Source organism: Geospiza fortis, unplaced genomic scaffold (assembly GCF_000277835.1).
Source record: "Geospiza fortis unplaced genomic scaffold, GeoFor_1.0 scaffold283, whole genome shotgun sequence".
NCBI lineage: Eukaryota > Metazoa > Chordata > Aves > Passeriformes > Thraupidae > Geospiza > Geospiza fortis.
In genome coordinates, this window is record NW_005054571.1 from 360,359 (window position 1) to 378,551 (window position 18,193).

Consider the following 18,193-nt stretch of genomic DNA (forward strand, 5'->3'; position numbering starts at 1 on the left):
TCTGAGGTGTCCTGAGACTGTACAGTGCATGTTCTCTTTTACAAAATGCCTTACAAGATTTACAGGCTGGATTGAAATACTGCAGATAAAGCAAAAAGGCTGGGATGTCAGTTAATCTCTCACATGGAACTGGAATCTGGTCTAATCCAGGGAAACCACTTCTGTGTTCCAGAGACCAGATCCAGCCAGCAGAGGATGAGGTTTGATCTTTTGGCCTCAAACGCAGTTTCTCCTCCTTCAAATAAGCCCAGTGCAATGATGTTACTGGTTTGGTGAGCACACTCACAGGAGGAGGGCTGAAGAGTACCTTGGGGAGCCATGGGCACCCCTGGGGATAGGAGCTATCAACCACTCTGCACAGCAGATCCATGTCTGTCCTGAGAAAGGGCTGTGCTGGTCAGACTGGGGGTTTGGGAAGGAATCAGGGCTCTTGCCTTTTGTAAAATTTTCCACTGGTATCTCACCCAGGATGCACTTGGATGCCGCTATCCAGGGAGGCACTGAGATAATCATCACACTTTTCCCAATCCTTGCACCAATTCAGAGTGTTTGTGACCTTCAGCCACCTCTTTCTTCCCATTCCATGCCAGAAATAACCTATAAACCTCTTCAAAACTGATGGTTTTTCCTCACAGAAAGGTTGCACTTGGGAGCTGGTGAGGCAGAGCGCCTCTCCATCCCTCTGTCCATCCATCCATCCTTGTCCCCCCCCTCCACCATCTCCCTGGCAACGCTGAGTGCACATCCTGGAAAACTTTATCCGAAATCTGCTCTGGGCAGCTTTCCAAATCCATGCTAACCTTATTAGGTGTCTCTGGGGCCTTGGCTAGCTAATCAAATTAGAGAGCGCTAATGGCAGGGAGAACTGGGAGTGGGTAGAGAGCAGTAAAACATAGTGTATACTTAGTGATAATTACACTTGCTTTGTGGCATTGATTTATATGCTTCCCCCCCCTCTTTTTTTGTTTTCATTGTCTTCAAATGCAGCGATTCGGAGGAAGGAAAACGGCTGGTATGATGAGGAGCACCCGCTGGTGTTTCTTTTCTTGGGATCATCTGGAATAGGTAACATTTGGGTTGTGGGGAGGGGGATGGAGAGCCCTGAGGAGAGGGGGTGGAAGCTGTTGCAGGGCTGCAGGGTCTGAATGAAATACCAGTTAAACACACTGTCATCTTTCAGCCATCCTCCAGCAGGGTGACCCCAGCTGGACACCAGCACACACAGTCACATCCAGCCTCATGCTGAGTTATCCCAGAGGGCAGCCCTCCTCCAAGTCTCAAAAAGGGGCAGTTTTCAGAGTAAAAGTATTACTTTAACAACTTTCTGGTGAAAACCCCTCTATTCCAATGGGAATGGTGGGATAATAGTAGAAATTTGCTGCCTGCAAACTGAATCTCTGCTCGTTTGCTCCTGTGGGCACAGATTGCTTTGGAATGACAGGATTTTATTGACACCGATAAGATTTGTCCTCCAGCCCAATCAAATGCCACATGACAGCTGATCAGTTCATGAAATGGTCCAGATGACTTTTAGTTGTGGAAAAAAACCCCAACAAAACAGCTTCAAAATAACTGATCTGTGACATTTGGAACAACCTCAGGGCTTCTCCTGCCTCCACTGCTTCCCAAAGGGCTCCAGAAGGTGCTGATGCTCCAGTGCTGGAGGGGTTAAAGGGGCACAGGTGAGATTTTGCTCCTGCTGCAGAACAGTACCAGGCCAAGCATTAACTCCAAATAAGTTCCTATAAAGCTGTATAAAATCAGGATAAAATATTTTTGATACTTCATTGCCCTGCTAGAGCATATCTAAAGACTCAGGGATGTAAATTGTTGGTTCTTACACTCCCATGGACTTCCATGGGGGCTTTTCTTTTCTTTTCTTTTCTTTTCTTTTCTTTTCTTTTCTTTTCTTTTCTTTTCTTTTCTTTTCTTTTCTTTTCTTTTCTTTTCTTTTCTTTTCTTTTCTTTTCTTTTCTTTTCTTTTCTTTTCTTTTCTTTTCTTTTCTTTTCTTTTCTTTTCTTTTCTTTTCTTTTCTTTTCTTTTCTTTTCTTTTCTTTTCTTTTCTTTTCTTTTCTTTTCTTTTCTTTTCTTTTCTTTTCTTTTCTTTTCTTTTCTTTTCTTTTCTTTTCTTTTCTTTTCTTTTCTTTTCTTTTCTTTTCTTTTCTTTTCTTTTCTTTTCTTTTCTTTTCTTTTCTTTTCTTTTCTTTTCTTTTCTTTTCTTTTCTTTTCTTTTCTTTTCTTTTCTTTTCTTTTCTTTTCTTTTCTTTTCTTTTCTTTTCTTTTCTTTTCTTTTCTTTTCTTTTCTTTTCTTTTCTTTTCTTTTCTTTTCTTTTCTTTTCTTTTCTTCTTTTTTTTCCTTTTTCTCTCTTTCTTCTCTTCTCTTCTCTTCTCTTCTCTTCTCTTCTCTTCTCTTCTCTTCTCTTCTCTTCTCTTCTCTCTCTTTTTTCTCTCTTTCTTTTTTATAGGAAACATAGTTTATTGCATCCTTACACATCAGGAGCTCTGATCCAACGTCATCCAAAGTCAGCAGAACTCAAACAGAAATCAAATGCAAAATTTTGGCAGAGATTTATCAGGTGGAGCAGAGCACACCCCATGAATTCCTGTATTTGCAGCCCTTTTTTTGGTGATTTACTGATCTGACCCACCAGATCTATTGTCCCTGCAATACAGCTGTGGGTAGATGTATAATACTCCAGTAAAAATGTACTTTTTAACCTAATTTCCTTTTAAAAACACATGGGTTTTTTCCTTCAGAATAGTTATTTCTGTCCCTGCTCATTTATTTTTCAGTGTGCAAGTAAATCCTACAGGGATCCATGTGCAGTGCACTGCTGACAGGTGTGCAAGGGACAAGTGTGAACCCCCAGAGCATCCATCCTCCAGAGGGGGGACTGGCTTCACCTCAGCTTTGCTGGTCACCCCAGGAGCCAAAACTGGCCCAGTCCTTCCCCTGATCAACCTGACAAAGCCAGCAGTGTCATACTGGGGGGTAGCAGCCGGGCAGAGAAGTTTTCTGGCATCCATTCTTAATAAAACTGCCTCACTGCCTCTTCAATGAAGTTTTTCCCAGATGGATGGGCTGGGAGAACAGGACATGGCCTGGCATGAGCTGGTGCATGTGTTCACCCTCAATAAATGCCTCAGGCCTCTGTAAATGCCTTCCAGGGTGGATTTGCTCCATTACTGATTGTTCCTAATCTCAGAATTTTTTTACTGTCATCTTATATAAAGCAAAGAAAAAACACCCCATTTCCTTGAAATTCTTTATTTGGAGATTACAAGGCATTGCACAAGGAACTTGGACTGTTGGGGGTAAATATAGCAAAAATCTGATCTATCCAATATAACAAAACTCTGATCTATCAACATCTTTTTGTGGAAAGAATCAAGAGCTTTGTTCCCATCATGTGAGAGTCAATTAAAGCTGAAGGAGCCAATGCAGAGATGTCACTGTTCTAATGCATCTGTTCACCCTGCCCAGGCTGGTAACCCCAGTGAATGTGATCCTGGGGATAAACAGCAATATCACTTCTCAAGGAAAATTCATGTATTGGTTGCAGGAAGTGCCAGCCCTGATGTTAGCAGAGCTGATGAGCTGACAGGAGATGGACAGAGCTGGTTTAATGGAAGGGTTTTTTTTCTCTCTCCAAAACAGGTAAAACAGAGCTGGCCAAGCAAACAGCCAAGTACATACATAAGGACATCAAGAAGGTAATGGCTCATCCCAGCTTTGTGCTGGCACTAAAAGGGATGCTGGGAGGGTGATCAGGGGGTTCATTGTGTGGCTGTGCTGCCCTGAGAAAGGGTTTCTTCTGCACTGAGAATGACCTGTCAAGCTCATGGAATCACAGGTCTGGGTTGGAAGGGCGTTTTGAGCTCATCCAGTTCCACCCCCCTGTCAAATGCAGGGACACCTTCCACTAGATCAGGTTGCTCCAAGCCACATCCAAATTGGCCTTGAACACTTCCAGGGGTGACGCAGCCACAGCTTCTCTGGGCAGCCTGTGTCAGGGCCTCAGCACCCTCACAGGGAAGAATTTCTTCAGTCTTACCCTGTCCTCTGTCAGTAGGAAGCTGTTCCCCCTTGTCCTGTCATTCCGTGCCTTTCTCTTCGAGCCCCTTTAGGCTCTGGAAGGATCTCTGAGGTCTTCTAGGAGCCATCTCTTCTCCAGGCTGAACACCCCCAGCTCTTCCAGCCAACGTCTATGGCCTCCTCTGGGCTCACTCCAGCAACTCCACATCCCTGTGATGTTGGACCCCAGAGCTGAAGGCAGTTCTGCAGGTGGGGTCTTACCTGAGCAGAGCAGAGGGGCAAAATCCCTGCTTCACCCTGCTGCCCACACGGTGGGATCAGCCCAGGACACTGCCTATGCTCCTGTCTGTCACCAGAATATTTGAATTGGAAAAATTTAAATGGATGTAACATTTGTGCTTCCTGTTGAATTTTGCTCTAATTTTGACATCCTGTGTTGTGAACATATTTTTTTGCCTCTATTACTAATATCACTGTAAATTGTTAGAAGGATAAAATTCCAGAAATCTTTTTTCCGTGTCCCCACCTCCACCACTTGTGATATCCTGCCAGTATGGACTGTAGCAATGCAACATTGATTTCCTGCTCAAAATTTTAAGTGCTGAAGTGTTTGGTATCCAGGAGCAGTTTGAATTATTTAGTTTGTTACCCAGTGGTTAGATTTTAGAGAAGATGGGTTGGAATTATTTCATGGAGGAGGTGGTGGCTTTGCAGGAGAACACTTCAGTGGTGTCTGGGGTTTCCATTCCATTCTGTTCTGTTCTATTCTATTCTAATTATCTCTATTCTATTCTATTCTATTCTATTCTATTCTTTTCTGTCCCATCCTGTCCTCTTCCATTCCATTCCATTCCATTCCATTCCATTCCATTCCATTCCATTCCATTCCATTCCATTCCATTCATTTCTAACCTGTTCCATTCTTTCTATTCTGTTTCTTTCCAAACTATTCCAATCTATTCTATTCTATTCTGTCAATTCTGTTCTATTACAATTATTTCAATCCATTCAATTGCAGTGTATTCTACTCTGTTCTGTTCTATTCCATTCCAATATTCTCTTCTATTCCAGCCAAATCCATTCCATTCCATACTTGTCTTCCATTCTAATCTATTCTGTTCCATTCCATACCATTCTATTAAATCCAAGTCTTCCATTCCATTCCATTCCATTCCATTCCATTCCAATGGAATTTTCTTCCAATCCATCCTGTTACATCACATTCTCTTCCATGTTTCACATTTAAACTTTTGCCTACCTGTAAGAGGTACTTAGCTCTCTCCCACATGGAGCCAGGGAAAAGAAGGAAAGACAAGCAGAGCTGTGCATAGATGAATCCCTGTTCCCCACATCCTGCAGCAGAGAATGGACACACAATGCAGCAACACATGTAGAAAGACCAAACTGGAACCAATGCTATAAAAACAGCTCTTCTGGTTTCTTTTCCTCACGCCTCTATAAATGCCTTCCAGAAGCCATAAATCCTGGATCTAGAGCACCTTCATCCCTTATCCTGCACGTGGAACTGCTCCATGGCCAGACACCCAATGGGGAAATCAGTTAAAGCCTGAGTGTTCATTTGATAGCAGCGGGAATCTGGGATTTATTAGGAATGAACCAGCTCAGCCACTGGTCCCCTAATGAGGGAAGAGAGGGGGTCATACCCCCCACAGGCTCTGATGAGGGGCAGCAATTCATAGGAACTGATGGATTAAGAAAGGAAAACCTGAAACTGTCCCCCTTTCATTTGGAAGACAGAGTCAATTTTTTCCATCTTGCTCTGCCCTGGGCAGTTTGTAGATATTTTAATAATTTTCAGGGAAATTTTTGCATGGGAATATTTTGCCCAGAGAACCTGTGGCTGTCCTATCCCTGAAAGTGTTCAAAACCAGTTTGAATGAGGCTTGGAGCCACTTGGTCTAGTGGAAGGTGTCCCTACCCATGACAGGGGGGTGGGATGGGATTGTCCTAAAGGTCCATTCCAACCCAAACCATTCTCTGATTCCATTCTTTTCCCAGGTAACAAATGACAGGACTAGAGGAAACTGCCTCAAGTTGCAAAAGTGAGGTTTAGGTTAGATATTAGGGAAATTTTTTTCTGCTCAGCTCTGGAAAAGGCTGACCAGGGTGATGGTGGAGTCCCCATTCCTGAAGAGATCACACATGTGGATGTGTGAATGTGGCACTTGGGGACATGGGTTGGTGGTGGGCTTGGCAGTGCTGAGGGAACAGTTTGGCTCTGTTGTCTCAGAGGGCTTTTCCAACCCAAAGGGTTCAGTGATTGTGTTCTCTAATTCTGGGATCCCTGTGTGATGGTGTCTGTGAGTGTGCCATGTCCACATGTCCAGATGAGATGTATTCCCAGACATGTCTCTTTCTCCCTCATGGACAGGGGTTATGGCTGGTTGACTATCCCAGGATGATGCTGGGAAGTTGAGGCTTGGCACTTGGGCAGCTGGATGAGAGGATCACTGTGGGTCCTTTCCAACTGAAATATTCCTATTCCTTCCCCTTCCCTCTTCCTCCCTTCTTTTCCTTTCCCATCTAGGATGTGGATTACAGCTCCATGATCACAACATTCAGTACCTGCAGTGAATCATCAGCTTTTCAGATGCAAAATGGATACTTGGGTGGATGCTGTAAATTCTCTAACACTATTCTCTGTTTTAGGTGATCACCCACAAGCCCAGTTCACCTCAGCTTTATGATTTTTGCTGGATTTTTGTGGAGGGGTGTTGCATTCTTCTTGTGATTGATTTCTAAAAAGCTGAACGACAAAAATATCTATTTTATTTGGAAAATTTCAGCCCTGTCAGTACTGCTCCAGCTCTGGCAACGAGCAGATTGATCAAATCTCATCCTAAATCTCTTGCAGGGTTTCATCAGACTGGACATGTCGGAGTTCCAGGAGAGGCATGAGGTCAGTAAATGGGCTCTGAAGGGAGCAGCTTCAAACTTAATCCAGAAAAAATGGGCATTTTGGTGTGTCGGGGTGGGAGCACAGCAGAACAGGAGGAGTTGCTACAAGTTGTGCATTAAATTGCAAGTAAATTTCCAGAAAGCAACCTTAATGGGGTGTTGTGGTTTAGTGCTCCCACTGAGACACTCCAAACCAGGAGCCTCTTATTCACTCCCTGCCTCCCCTTGTCCCTCCCCACAGCAGTGGGCTGGAGAGGAGAACTGGAGGCTCAAAAGGTAAAGACCATGGGTTGAGATAACAACAATTTACTGGAAACAGAAATGACATAAGAAAACAAACAAGCAACAGTATTAAAAACAAAAGTATGTAAAAGAGAGAGAGGGAGATTCACATGCAAAATGCTCACTGACCCAATCCAGCCGCAGCCATGCTCCCCCAGCCACGCCCTCTGGCTCAGAACCAGCTACTTCACATATTCCACATCTTTCTGCTGCTCTTATTTGACCAGAAGGAGCCCATTCTCACCAGAAGACTCCTTTCCCTCTGCTCCCAGCAATGACATGAGTAAGATAGAATATCCTCCAGGTCCAAGCCTTGCCCCTCCTGGTTACTGCAAAAATTAATCCTGTCCTGGCTGGAACAAAGAAATAGAGGCAAATTAGGAGCAGAGACAAAGAGCAAGGAAAATTTCAACAATATGTGTCCTGTGCTGTGAATTCTCTTGGGATGGGGTCAGCCCCTGGGGAGAGAGCAGCTGAGAAGAGATGGTGGAATCCAGAGGATCATCTTGAAACCCTCAGCCACATGCTGTTCATCACCCAACATTGCTCAGGCAGGCACAGCTTACCCCAAACCCCTTATCCCCAAAACATTGCTAAGTCCAGCGTGGGATCTTTGCCTCAGCCTACCTTCCATGTAGGAAAGGGAGAGAATCCGTCAGGATAAAGGACAGTGGTGCCAGGTGCACCCCTCCCATCACTTCTGCCCAGTTCTGGTGCCATGGGAGGTCCAAGGTGCCAAGTTTTCTGTGATCCTTGCCAAAGTCACCCCTGGACCTGAGCCCTCCCTTTGGAGAGCTCTGTGTCCCCAAAAAGTAGCAAGGTCCTAGCAATGAGAGTGGTAAAACAGTGGGGCAGGTTGCCCAGTGAAGCTTTGGCTGCCCCATCCTTGGAAGTGTTCAAGGCCAGATTGAATGGGGCTTGAAGCAACCTGGTGGAGTGGAGGGTGTCCCTGTGTATGGCAGCAGGGCTGGCACTACATGGTCCCTTCCAACCCAAACCATTCCATGATTCTGTGATAACAGGCTGTGACTTTGGATGACACTCAGACATGGGTAAATGTAAGATGCATCAAGCTATGTGTCAAAAACTGTCATTTTGCCAAAACTTCTGTTGTCAGAAATACTATTCTATATAAACTTCTAAATTTCTAAATGTTTGTTAAAAACACTGTGTCAATAAGTGATGACATAGGAAAAGTATTTTACTTGTGGCTTTGATTCTGCACCAGAATCGCCTGCCACTTATAATCCTTTGAATTCTTGCTCTTAAAAGGCTAAAAGGGATGAAAATAGGTCTTGGACATCTTGGACAGGTTGCTCAGACCCTACATAGCAAAGCAGGGCTGGTGCCTTCCCACCTGGCCATGCCTGCTCCTTGGATTCTGCTGGTTTGAGCTCTGGGCAAGGAACTGCTTAATCCTTATTTTGCTTAATTGTTGCTTATTGAGCTGATTTTGGGATACCTGGGGTGCAATAGGTGTCACAAAGAACATGGAATTTGTTTTGTCAGCAGCAAAGAGTGGTGGCAACCTGACAAGCTACCAGAAGGGCTTCATTCCCACTGTCCATGGATCAGCCTTCACCTTTCCTGTTCCTTCCTCCCAGGTGGCGAAATTCATTGGCTCACCACCCGGCTACGTGGGCCATGAAGAGGGTGGACAGCTCACCAAAAAGCTGAGGCAGTGCCCAAATGCTGTGGTACTCTTTGACGAGGTGGACAAAGCTCACCCTGATGTGCTCACCATCATGCTGCAGCTGTTTGATGAGGTAAATCCACATCAGAGGTTAGAATCAACACAAGGGGCATGCAGAAGAGGACAGTGAGGGGTGAGAGGGATGACAGGTGGAGGAGTTTGGGTTGGAAGGTACCTTAAAAGCACATCTAGTCCACTCCTCCTGCCATGGGCAGAGACACCTTCCACTAGACCAGGTTGTTCTAAGCCATGTCCAACTTGGTCTTGAACACTTCCAGGCATGGGGCAGCCACAGCTTCTCTGGGCAACCTGTGCCAGGACCTCACCACCCTCACAGGGAAGAATTTCTTCCCAATATCCCATCTAACCCTGCCCTCTGGCAGTGTGAAGCCATTCACCCTTGTCCTGTCACTCCAGGCCCTTGCCCAAAGTCCCTCTCCAGCTCTCTGGTTGATTTTGAAGGTCCCAGTCTGTCCTCAGAGGCCACCAAACTCCAGAGCAACATGCTGGAAGATTTTGAAGGGGTTTTTTTTTGTTTTGTTTTAAGGATTAATAACACTATTTTTCTTGCATAGATCATCACAGTAGCAGTTCAATGTGAAATCAATTCCTGTACCAGGAACTTGACAGGGCAATAACCCAAATGTTAATCTCAAGCACCCAACAAGGATTTCTGTCATTGTGCTGGATCTCTGCTGTTGGAGATGGATTGAGGAAAGAAACAGCCTGGGGAGATGCTGCTTTTTTCCTTATTTCCCTCTCTTTTTTATATTATTAATCAAGAGCACTGGTGCTTTGGAGGTTCCTGGATTGGTTTGGGGGGCTGAGGGTTGATGTCACTTCAGCAGTGGCGGTGCTGGGCAGCCCTGGTTTGCCAGGTGATCAATCCCACAGGGATGAGGAGCTCTGCTTCTCAGGTCACTCTGTTACAGCCATAACATGGTTATTTGTGGGCTCTGCCCAGCCCAAACCACAGCCACAGGCAGGGTTAGGGTCAGGGCTAGGGATAGCATTAGCATTAGTGCTGAGCTGAGCCTGGGGCTTGTGTCAGACCTGAAACCATCACAGGGAGGTAGGCAGAGGGTCAAAGGCTGGGCAGTTATATATGGGCAGCCACACAGTCATGGAATCATTGAGGTTGGAAAAACCCTCTGAGACCATAAAGTCTAACCCTTCCCTCAGCACTGCCAAACCCACTACTAAACCTAAATGCCACATCCACATGACTTTTGAATCCCTCCAGGGATGGGGACTCCAACACTGCCCTGGGTAGACTGTGCCAAGCCTGGACAACACTTTCAGGGAAGAAATATTTCCTGATACCCATCCTATACCATCCCTGGTGCAACTTAAGGCCATTTGTTCTTGTCCTGTCCCTTGTTACCTGGGAGGACACCAAGACCCCCACTGCAGATCTGTCTTCCTGTCAGGGAGCTGTAGAGAGCAAGAAGTGCCTCCTTCTCTCCAGGCTGAGCAAGGACATGGAATGCCCAATCCTCCTCCTGACAAGGCATCTCCCAGTGCTTCCATCAATTCTGTCCTGGACGGGGCAGGCCTGGGACCATGTACAGGAGAAGTTCCTGCTGTTCATGGAGAGACAAGGACTTCTCCAACCTCATCCTTGCTTCCTTCTACCTCAATCCTTGGATATCCCTTCAAAATTAAATTCACTCTGGGGAGAAACAGGACCCATGTTCTTTTTCCTGGTGTTTTGGCTATGTCCTCCAGCACCTGCTGACACAGCTGGTGTTGTCTTGCTGTTGTTGCAGGGCAGGCTGACAGATGGAAAGGGGAAGACCATTGACTGCAAGGATGCCATCTTCATCATGACCTCCAACGTGGCCAGTGAGGAGATTGCCCAGCACGCACTGCAGCTCCGGCAGGAGGCCATGGAGATGAGCAAGAAAAGGATCGCAGAAAACTTAGGTACTGCAGCTTCAATCTTCACATCCCTAAAGAACCTCCCTCCTTCCTAGTACAACTTTCACACCAGCTCAGCCATACCTTGGCAGGGGGCACACCCAGACCCTTCAGTCCCCTCTCCACTGGTCCCAGTTGGTCCACATGACTTGGGAATGCTCCTCTGCCAAAAAGTCAAGAAATCCCAGAAGGGTTTGTGTTGGAGGGGACTTTAAAGACCATCCCATTCCAACCCCCTCCATGGGCCAGGACACCTTCCACTAGACCAGGTTGCTCCAAGCCCCATCCAACCTGGCCTGAAACACTTCCAGGGAAGTGATGAGAAAGGCTGAGGTTCCAGGGAAGTGATGAGAAAGGCACAGGATGAGAAAGGCTGAGGTTGGACAGAGCCTTAAAGATGCAGTCTTCCTCTGAAGGATACAATGTCAAATAATGAGGATTTCAGAGCAGGGGGATTGAAACTGGATGGTCTTTAAGGTCCCTTTCAATCCAAACTCTTATGTGATTCCATTATTCTCTTTATCAAATCACCCTTCACTTTCTTTTGGGACCCTTCCAAATGCCTCCTGCAAAAGACTGTGGCTGGTCCATTGCACATATGAAAGAGGAAAAGTTTTGTTTCTTCTCAGTCCTTCCCAAAAGAACTGAGCTTAGTGAATTTTACTTCCCCGTGGAATGGGAGCCCTGTCCTCACATATCAGGCTCCTGGAGAAAAATTTCCCAAAATGTGAATTAGGTAATAAAAGGGGAATGAGGAGAGCAAGGGCAGCCTCTGAGATTGAAAATGAACAACTTGATGTGCAACATCCAGTGCCTTTGCTGGTAACTCTGGGGATATACAGATGAATGGTGATGCTGGCACCAAGGCCTGTCCCTCTTAGGCAGTGTTTGTCACATGGAGCAGAGGAAAAGCCTGTTTCTGTCAGGTGCTGCTGTGCCTGTGGATAACCAGGAAATCATGGACAGTGACTGCATCCCTTCTTTTCTCATCAGTTTTAAAAAAACTTACTTTGGGGTTTTTATGATCTTAATTGTTGGATGCCACATCTTTCTCAAGGTATCCAGCAGCCTGTGCCATGTCATTCCTACATCAGCTCCACAGGAGCAGGAAAAGATATTGGATTTTGGCATCAAATCTATTTTCCAGCTTCTTTCTCCCAGTCTCTTCCTTTTGCTTTGGAGAAGTGGCTGTCGACACTGACTTAATTCAGAATCTTTAAACTTCAATCAGGCTGAGTAAAGGACAAAACACATCATCAGCTGAACCTTCCAGAATAACATTTGAAAATGCCACAGTTTCCCTGCTCAATGAGGAGAGCATTGAATTTTAATTTCTGGGACAGTAGAGCTGGAGCAGGAGAGGAGGTGGGGAGGGCATTTGGGCACAGCAGCTGCCCTCAGTTGGGTTTCAAGGAGCTCCTGCCCATTTTCTGAGCTCTCAGGGTGGAGATGCCATGGCAGGAAGTCACTAAGTGCCTGGCAGACAGATAAATGGGAAGATAAAGGGAAGGAGCAGATTCCCCAGTGGGCTCTGCATCTACCAGTGGCAGGAGCAGATCTTACATGTGAGAAGTGGGAATGCTGGTAGCAGTGCTGGCTCCTCTACCTTTCCAGCTCTCCTCTGCCAAAACACTGGGAGTTATTGGTATCCTTGCCCGAGAGAGAGGGGTTGGAACTGGATCAGGTGATTCCAGAGCACCACTTTGAGCATTAGGGGGAACCTCCTCACTCTCTGCAGCTGCCTGAACAGAGGATGCAGCCACGTGGGCATCAGTGTATCCTTCCAGGAAACAAGTGACAGGACAAGAGGAAACAGTCTCAGTTTATGCCAGGAGAGGTTTAGGTTGGATATTGGGAAAATTTACTGCCCAGAAGTGTTGTCCAGCCATGGCACAGGCTGCCCTGAGCAGTGGTGGAGTTCCCATCCCTGGAGGATTTAAAAGATTTGTGGTGTGGAACTTGGGAACACATTTAGCTGTGGGCTTGGCAGTGCTGGGGGAATGCTTGGACTTAATGGTCTCAGAGGGCTTTGACAACCTAAACTACCTCTTGAGTGGAGCCTGAGAACCCCTTCTGCCACGGCTGCTGAGGGGCAGCAATCTTCATCAAGGCTGCAAAGCTGAGACAGGGTTCCAGCACCCAGCATGGGCCTATGTCCCCTGCCCTGCCCTGCCCTGCCTGCCAGGATCCAATCCAGAGCACAGGAATCTCCTCCCTGTGAGCACCCTGGTGTCAAACAGCGCATGGAGGCAAATGAGGGTGGAATGGGTGAAGCTGTGGGAAGAACTGGGATGATGAAGACAAAGGGAAAGACAGCACTGGGAGGAAGAAGGGTGATGCTGCAGTCAAGCTTCCAGAGTGTCTGGGAGGCAGGATTTGAGAGCAGCCAGACCCTGGCTCCATCTGCAGTCAGCAGAGGGAAGTAGACTGCAGCCTGAGCAGTGCTGCAGGCACCCTGAGCAGGAGTTTGGTGCTTGCTGGAGAGACCACAGGCTCTTTCAGTTCTCCAGCCCCAGAGGGCCGGTGTGCTCTGTGTCAGGTCATTGGCTGCTCTGGAGCCCAGCTGGGCACTTCAGCTTCCCAAAACCCCTGGGAGCAACTGCTGCGGGCACAGAGCAGGGAGCAGAGGCAGAGCCAGGGCTCTCTGGCCACATCAGCACAGGATGTTCCCCTGGAGCACCACAACACCCAGAACTGCTGTCCAAGTGCAGGGACACCACACTGCCAAAGCAAACTGCTGGCGCATGTGGAGGTCCCAGGTCTGTCCTGCAGTACCACCCAGACCTTCCTTGCCCTCAGCTCACCCAGACAGAGATGGAGCCACTGTCCCACTGTCCCTGCTGACACCCCCTCTCCACCTCTCTTCCAGAGGATGTCCAGATGACCGACAAGATCACCATTTCCAAGCAGTTCAAGGAAAAGGTTATTCGCCCCATCTTGAAGGTATGGACAGTGTGTTCATGGCTCAGGTTTCAGGTGTCCTGAACTTTGGTCCCAGACTCCTTCCCTGTGTTTCTCTACCAGCTATGAGAGAAGGGATGTAACCCCACTAAAAATGTTGGAGAGGTCAGAGCCCAGCAGAAATAAATCACAGCTTCTTTACTCTTGGAATGGAGCCTCGGTGCATGGTGCAAAGGGGACTCAGGACAGGAAGTGCTGCAGTGATTTGGGGGTTCTCTGTTCGCCCAAGGTCAGGAAAACCTGACTGCAGTGACGTCCCCACGATCTTCAGTTTCTTTAAGATGTTTCTGAAGCACCTCAGGATGCTGCCCAGCTCCATGGTGTGGGGAGAGGATGGCTGTTGGGAGCTGTGGGAGGTGGGATGATCCCTGGGGAGCTCCTTCTGCAATGCCACTCTCCCTGGTGTTCCCATCAGGGTCACCATCCCTCTCCCTGCTGACCTCCTCCCTTGTTCTTGCAGGCTCACTTCAGACGGGACGAGTTCTTGGGGAGGATCAATGAAATTGTCTATTTTCTCCCTTTTTGCCACTCAGAGCTCATCCAGCTGGTCAACAAGGAGCTCAATTTTTGGGCCAAAAAGGTAAAAAAACATCAGTGGCTTTAGAGGAGTCTTCTCAGAGTAACTCCAGGAGAAATCACTTCTGGAGCATCTGCCCTGGGGTCATCATACAAGCTGTTGAACTTGGGATGCTGGGGAGAGCTGGGACCTCTGGGAGCAGCAGAGATGGTTCTTCTTGGACTGCAGCAGGGATGAGCTCCAGGCTTCCTTCATAGATGTCATTTGTCTAATTGGTGTTTGCGCATCTGAGCTCTCTGAGGGCTAAATGGGATTTTTGGGGTTCCTGTGTTGTGGAGGAACTGGCCTGGTGGAGCTCAGCCCTTCTCAGCCCCCCCAGTGCAGCATCCTCGCTGCTCAAGGAGAAGGGTGCCAGGCTTGCTGGGGAACATCCATAATTCTTCTTCCTTTGCCTCCCTCCCCCCTGGCAGGCCAAGGCAAGGCACAACATCACCCTGCAGTGGGACAGGGAGGTCATGGACGTGCTGGCTGATGGCTACAACCTCCACTATGGTGCCCGCTCCATCAAACACGAGGTGAAGGCAAGAGGGAAGTTGGGGTGAAGTTCATGAAGTCACCTCCAGCCCCACTGCCCAGGGAGAGCCAGAATTGGAAAGGCGTCAAAAGAGAGATGGAGTCATGGAGCAAATCCAGAGGATGTTGTGGAGATGCTCTGAGGGCTGGAGCCCCTCTGCTCTGGAGAAAGCCTGGGAGAGCTGGAGTGTTCATACTGAACAAGAGAAGGCTCTGGGGAGACCTCAGAGTCCCTGCCAGTGCCTAAAAGGGCTCCAAAACAGCTGGAGAGGGACTTTGGACAAGAAAATATTACTCCTGGATAATAAATTAAGGGAGAATGACTTCAAACTGCAAGAGGGCAGGGTTAGATGGGGTATTGGGAAGAAATTCTTCCCTGTGAGGGTGGTGAGGCTCTGATACAGGTTGCGCAGAGAAGCTGTGGCTGCCTCATCCCTGAAGTGTTCAAGGCCAGATTGGACATGGCTTGGAGCAACCTGATCTAGTGGAAGGTGTTCCTGCCCATGGCAGGGGGTGTGAAATGTAACAAACTTTAAAAAGTCCTTTTCAACCCAAACCCTTCTGCGAATTCATGACTGTGTAGGTCTGACTGTCCTCATCTCTGGGGAGATGTCTGTGGTCTTGTGGAGGAGGTGGCACACCCACACTCCAGAGACAGGGAATCAGTGGGATGAAGGAAAGGCTGCATGACTTTGCACTACCTGAGGGTGGGGAGGAGCTGGCCATCTCCATGGGAGACTTTCCAGAGGGATTCCCTGACAGAATCTGTCTGTCCCTCAGGTGGAGCGGCGCGTGGTGAACCAGCTGGCAGCTGCCTACGAGCAGGAACTGCTGCCACGGGGCTGCACCCTCAGGATCATCGTGGAGGACTCGGACAAGCAGCTGCTGAAAACCACAGAGGGGTCTTCCCCCAGCACAGAGAAATCCAAGGTGCCGACCCTGCGGCTGGAGATTGTGGAGAAGGACCGCAAGGCCCGGAAACTGGAGATCCAGGCACCGCTGAACCCCAAAAACATCACTTACTTCTTGTGAGTGCTGGGCACACTCCCAGTGACAATAAAGCACCCCAGGAGCTGGAGCAAGCGGTGTCAGAGAGGGCAGAGCCACAGCCCTGCCTCCGCTGGGCATGGACACGGGCATGGACATGGATATGGATATGGATACGGGCAGGAGCTGCCCCGGGATGGGCATGAGGGGCTCCAGGGGTGCAGCTGTGTGTGACAAGGGGCCCTGGTGCCATTCAGGGATGGGGCAGTGGATGGTCCTGGGGTTTCACGGGGTAGTGGAGTTTTTTAAGGAAGGGGGAAGCAAACTGCGGACCATGCGGGAGCCAGGATGAACTTGGCATTCCCGTGGGAGGGGGCTTGCTGGGTCAGCTGGGCTGGCAAGGTGAGGAATGGGAACTGAGTGAGGATAAAAGCCACCAGGCACTTGCTCTGTATTGTCCCCGTTTCTTTATGGCAATAAACATGCTATGTGCATCCAACCCTCTGTGTCCCCAGAAGGAGCAGCTGTTGACATCACCACCCTCATCCCAGGGCACTCCTGGGTCTCCTGCTCATCACCAGGAGCCAGGAATGTCACCAAGAGTGGGGAATACCACTGGGAGCTGGGACTTACTGTCACATCTCCCCAGCCCAGCCAGGTGACATCCTGGTGCAAACCCTTGGCTGAATCTTTTTCTCATTACCTTCATCCAGGAAATATTTAATATCTCAAGTGGAACTGAGCTGTCCAAGCTCCTTCAGGGAGCTGCTCGTGGTGGAATAGGAGACATGGTCACTCCTGGGGCCACCTCAGACAGGGTTTCAAAGAGTAGAACATGAAATACATATGGAAATGGAACCCTCCCAGGATTAATGAGCCCCAAACCACTGGCCCTTGGGATGCAGATAGATCCCCATCCCACTGTTACTCCCTACCCTGATGTCCCCAGGAGGGTTTGGTTCTGGAGCTGGTTCCTGTCTTCCAGGGATAGAAGGAGGGTTGGTGGGGGATTCCTTGAACCCCCTTCCTATCCCAGTAGCTTTTTTTCCTGGCTTAATGCCAGGGGCTGGAGCTGGATCCCATCCCTGGAGGGTTTGGGAGTATCACCAGGCTCTGCTGGAGCCTCCTAAGGTCAGATCCAGTTCCAGAGGTGCACACAGGTGTGCAATGAGCTCTGCATGTGTGTGCATGGCAGCACAAAGGTGTAGTGTGTACCTGTGCATGGGTGTGCACCTCTGGGCACAGCTGTTCTCTGGCTGTGCCCTCAGGTGTGCCCTGCCATGCTGTGCTGTGTCACATTCTGTCACACCGTGCTGTGCCATAGTCACACTGTGCCATGCCACACTGTGCCATGTCATACTGTGCCAAGTCACATCACCCTATTCCATGCTGTCCCAGTACACACTGTGCCACCCTCCACCATGCCACATCCCACCATGCCAAGCCGTGCCAGCCCCATGGATCGTAGCCCCACAGGCAGGAGCCAGGGCCACATGGGCCCTCCACAGCCCTTGAGGTGCTTTTCTTGGTGCCAATACAGTAAATGGGCTTCCACTGCCAGGAAGAGTGCCTGGGAACCCAGGATCTGGGAGAAGAATCCTCTTTGGCTGTGCCAGACACATTCAGCTCCCCACATCTGAACCTCATGCTGGCACCCAATCCAGGCAGAGCACAGGGTGCCACCAGCATGGGGGCTCAGGACACCCTGGAGCACCCCAGCTTTGGCCCCAGGAACAGAGGGGCAGTGAACAGAGGCCTCCAGCACTGCTGGGAGCAGCTGTGGGGCTGGGGGACCCACCAGGACCTCCCAGCACATCATGTGGGGGACTCCATGGGGAGATGAAGGCTGGAGAGTGTGGGTGGCAATGATGAGGTGGGTGCTGTCATCCCAACCGAGCTGGGGCTAGAGCTGCAGGAGTTTGGGGCGTGATCAGAGGGGATCCATTGGAGGGGTCCCATCAGAGAGGGCCCCCTTGGCATGGGATACATTGGAGGGGCTCCACCAGAGGGCTGCACCCATCAGAGGGGTCCCGTTCAGGGAGTGCCGTTGGAAGGAGTCCCCCATCAGACAAGGGTCCCATCGGGGGTCCCATCCCTTTGGAGCTGTTCTATCATAAGGGATCCCACTGGAGAGGGTCCCATGAGCCTCCCCCGACCATCTCTGGAGGGACCCCGACCCACCAGGCACACGGACACATCTCCAGGCCCACAGGCAGCTCCCAGCACACGATGGGATGGAGGGATGGGGGTCCCTGCCCCCAGCTCCACCACTGCGCTCGGCCCTCCCCGCTGCCGATGCTGCCC

General features: G+C 49.0%; 1 protein-coding gene across 1 annotated transcript in view; it reads left to right on the forward strand.

The window, feature by feature from the left end:
• CLPB (ClpB homolog, mitochondrial AAA ATPase chaperonin) overlaps positions 1-16,388 on the forward strand; it is a 73,541-nt gene extending 57,153 nt beyond the window's left edge. Inside the window, exons 8-16 of the mRNA XM_005429718.3 lie at positions 988-1,065; positions 3,660-3,715; positions 6,913-6,957; positions 8,843-9,004; positions 10,701-10,857; positions 13,721-13,794; positions 14,273-14,392; positions 14,800-14,904; positions 15,683-16,388. Coding sequence (XP_005429775.1) covers positions 988-1,065; positions 3,660-3,715; positions 6,913-6,957; positions 8,843-9,004; positions 10,701-10,857; positions 13,721-13,794; positions 14,273-14,392; positions 14,800-14,904; positions 15,683-15,934 — 1,049 coding nt within the window. The 3' untranslated portion in view covers positions 15,935-16,388. The remainder of the gene's footprint in view (positions 1-987; positions 1,066-3,659; positions 3,716-6,912; positions 6,958-8,842; positions 9,005-10,700; positions 10,858-13,720; positions 13,795-14,272; positions 14,393-14,799; positions 14,905-15,682) is intronic.
• Positions 16,389-18,193: the final 1,805 nt, after the last annotated feature.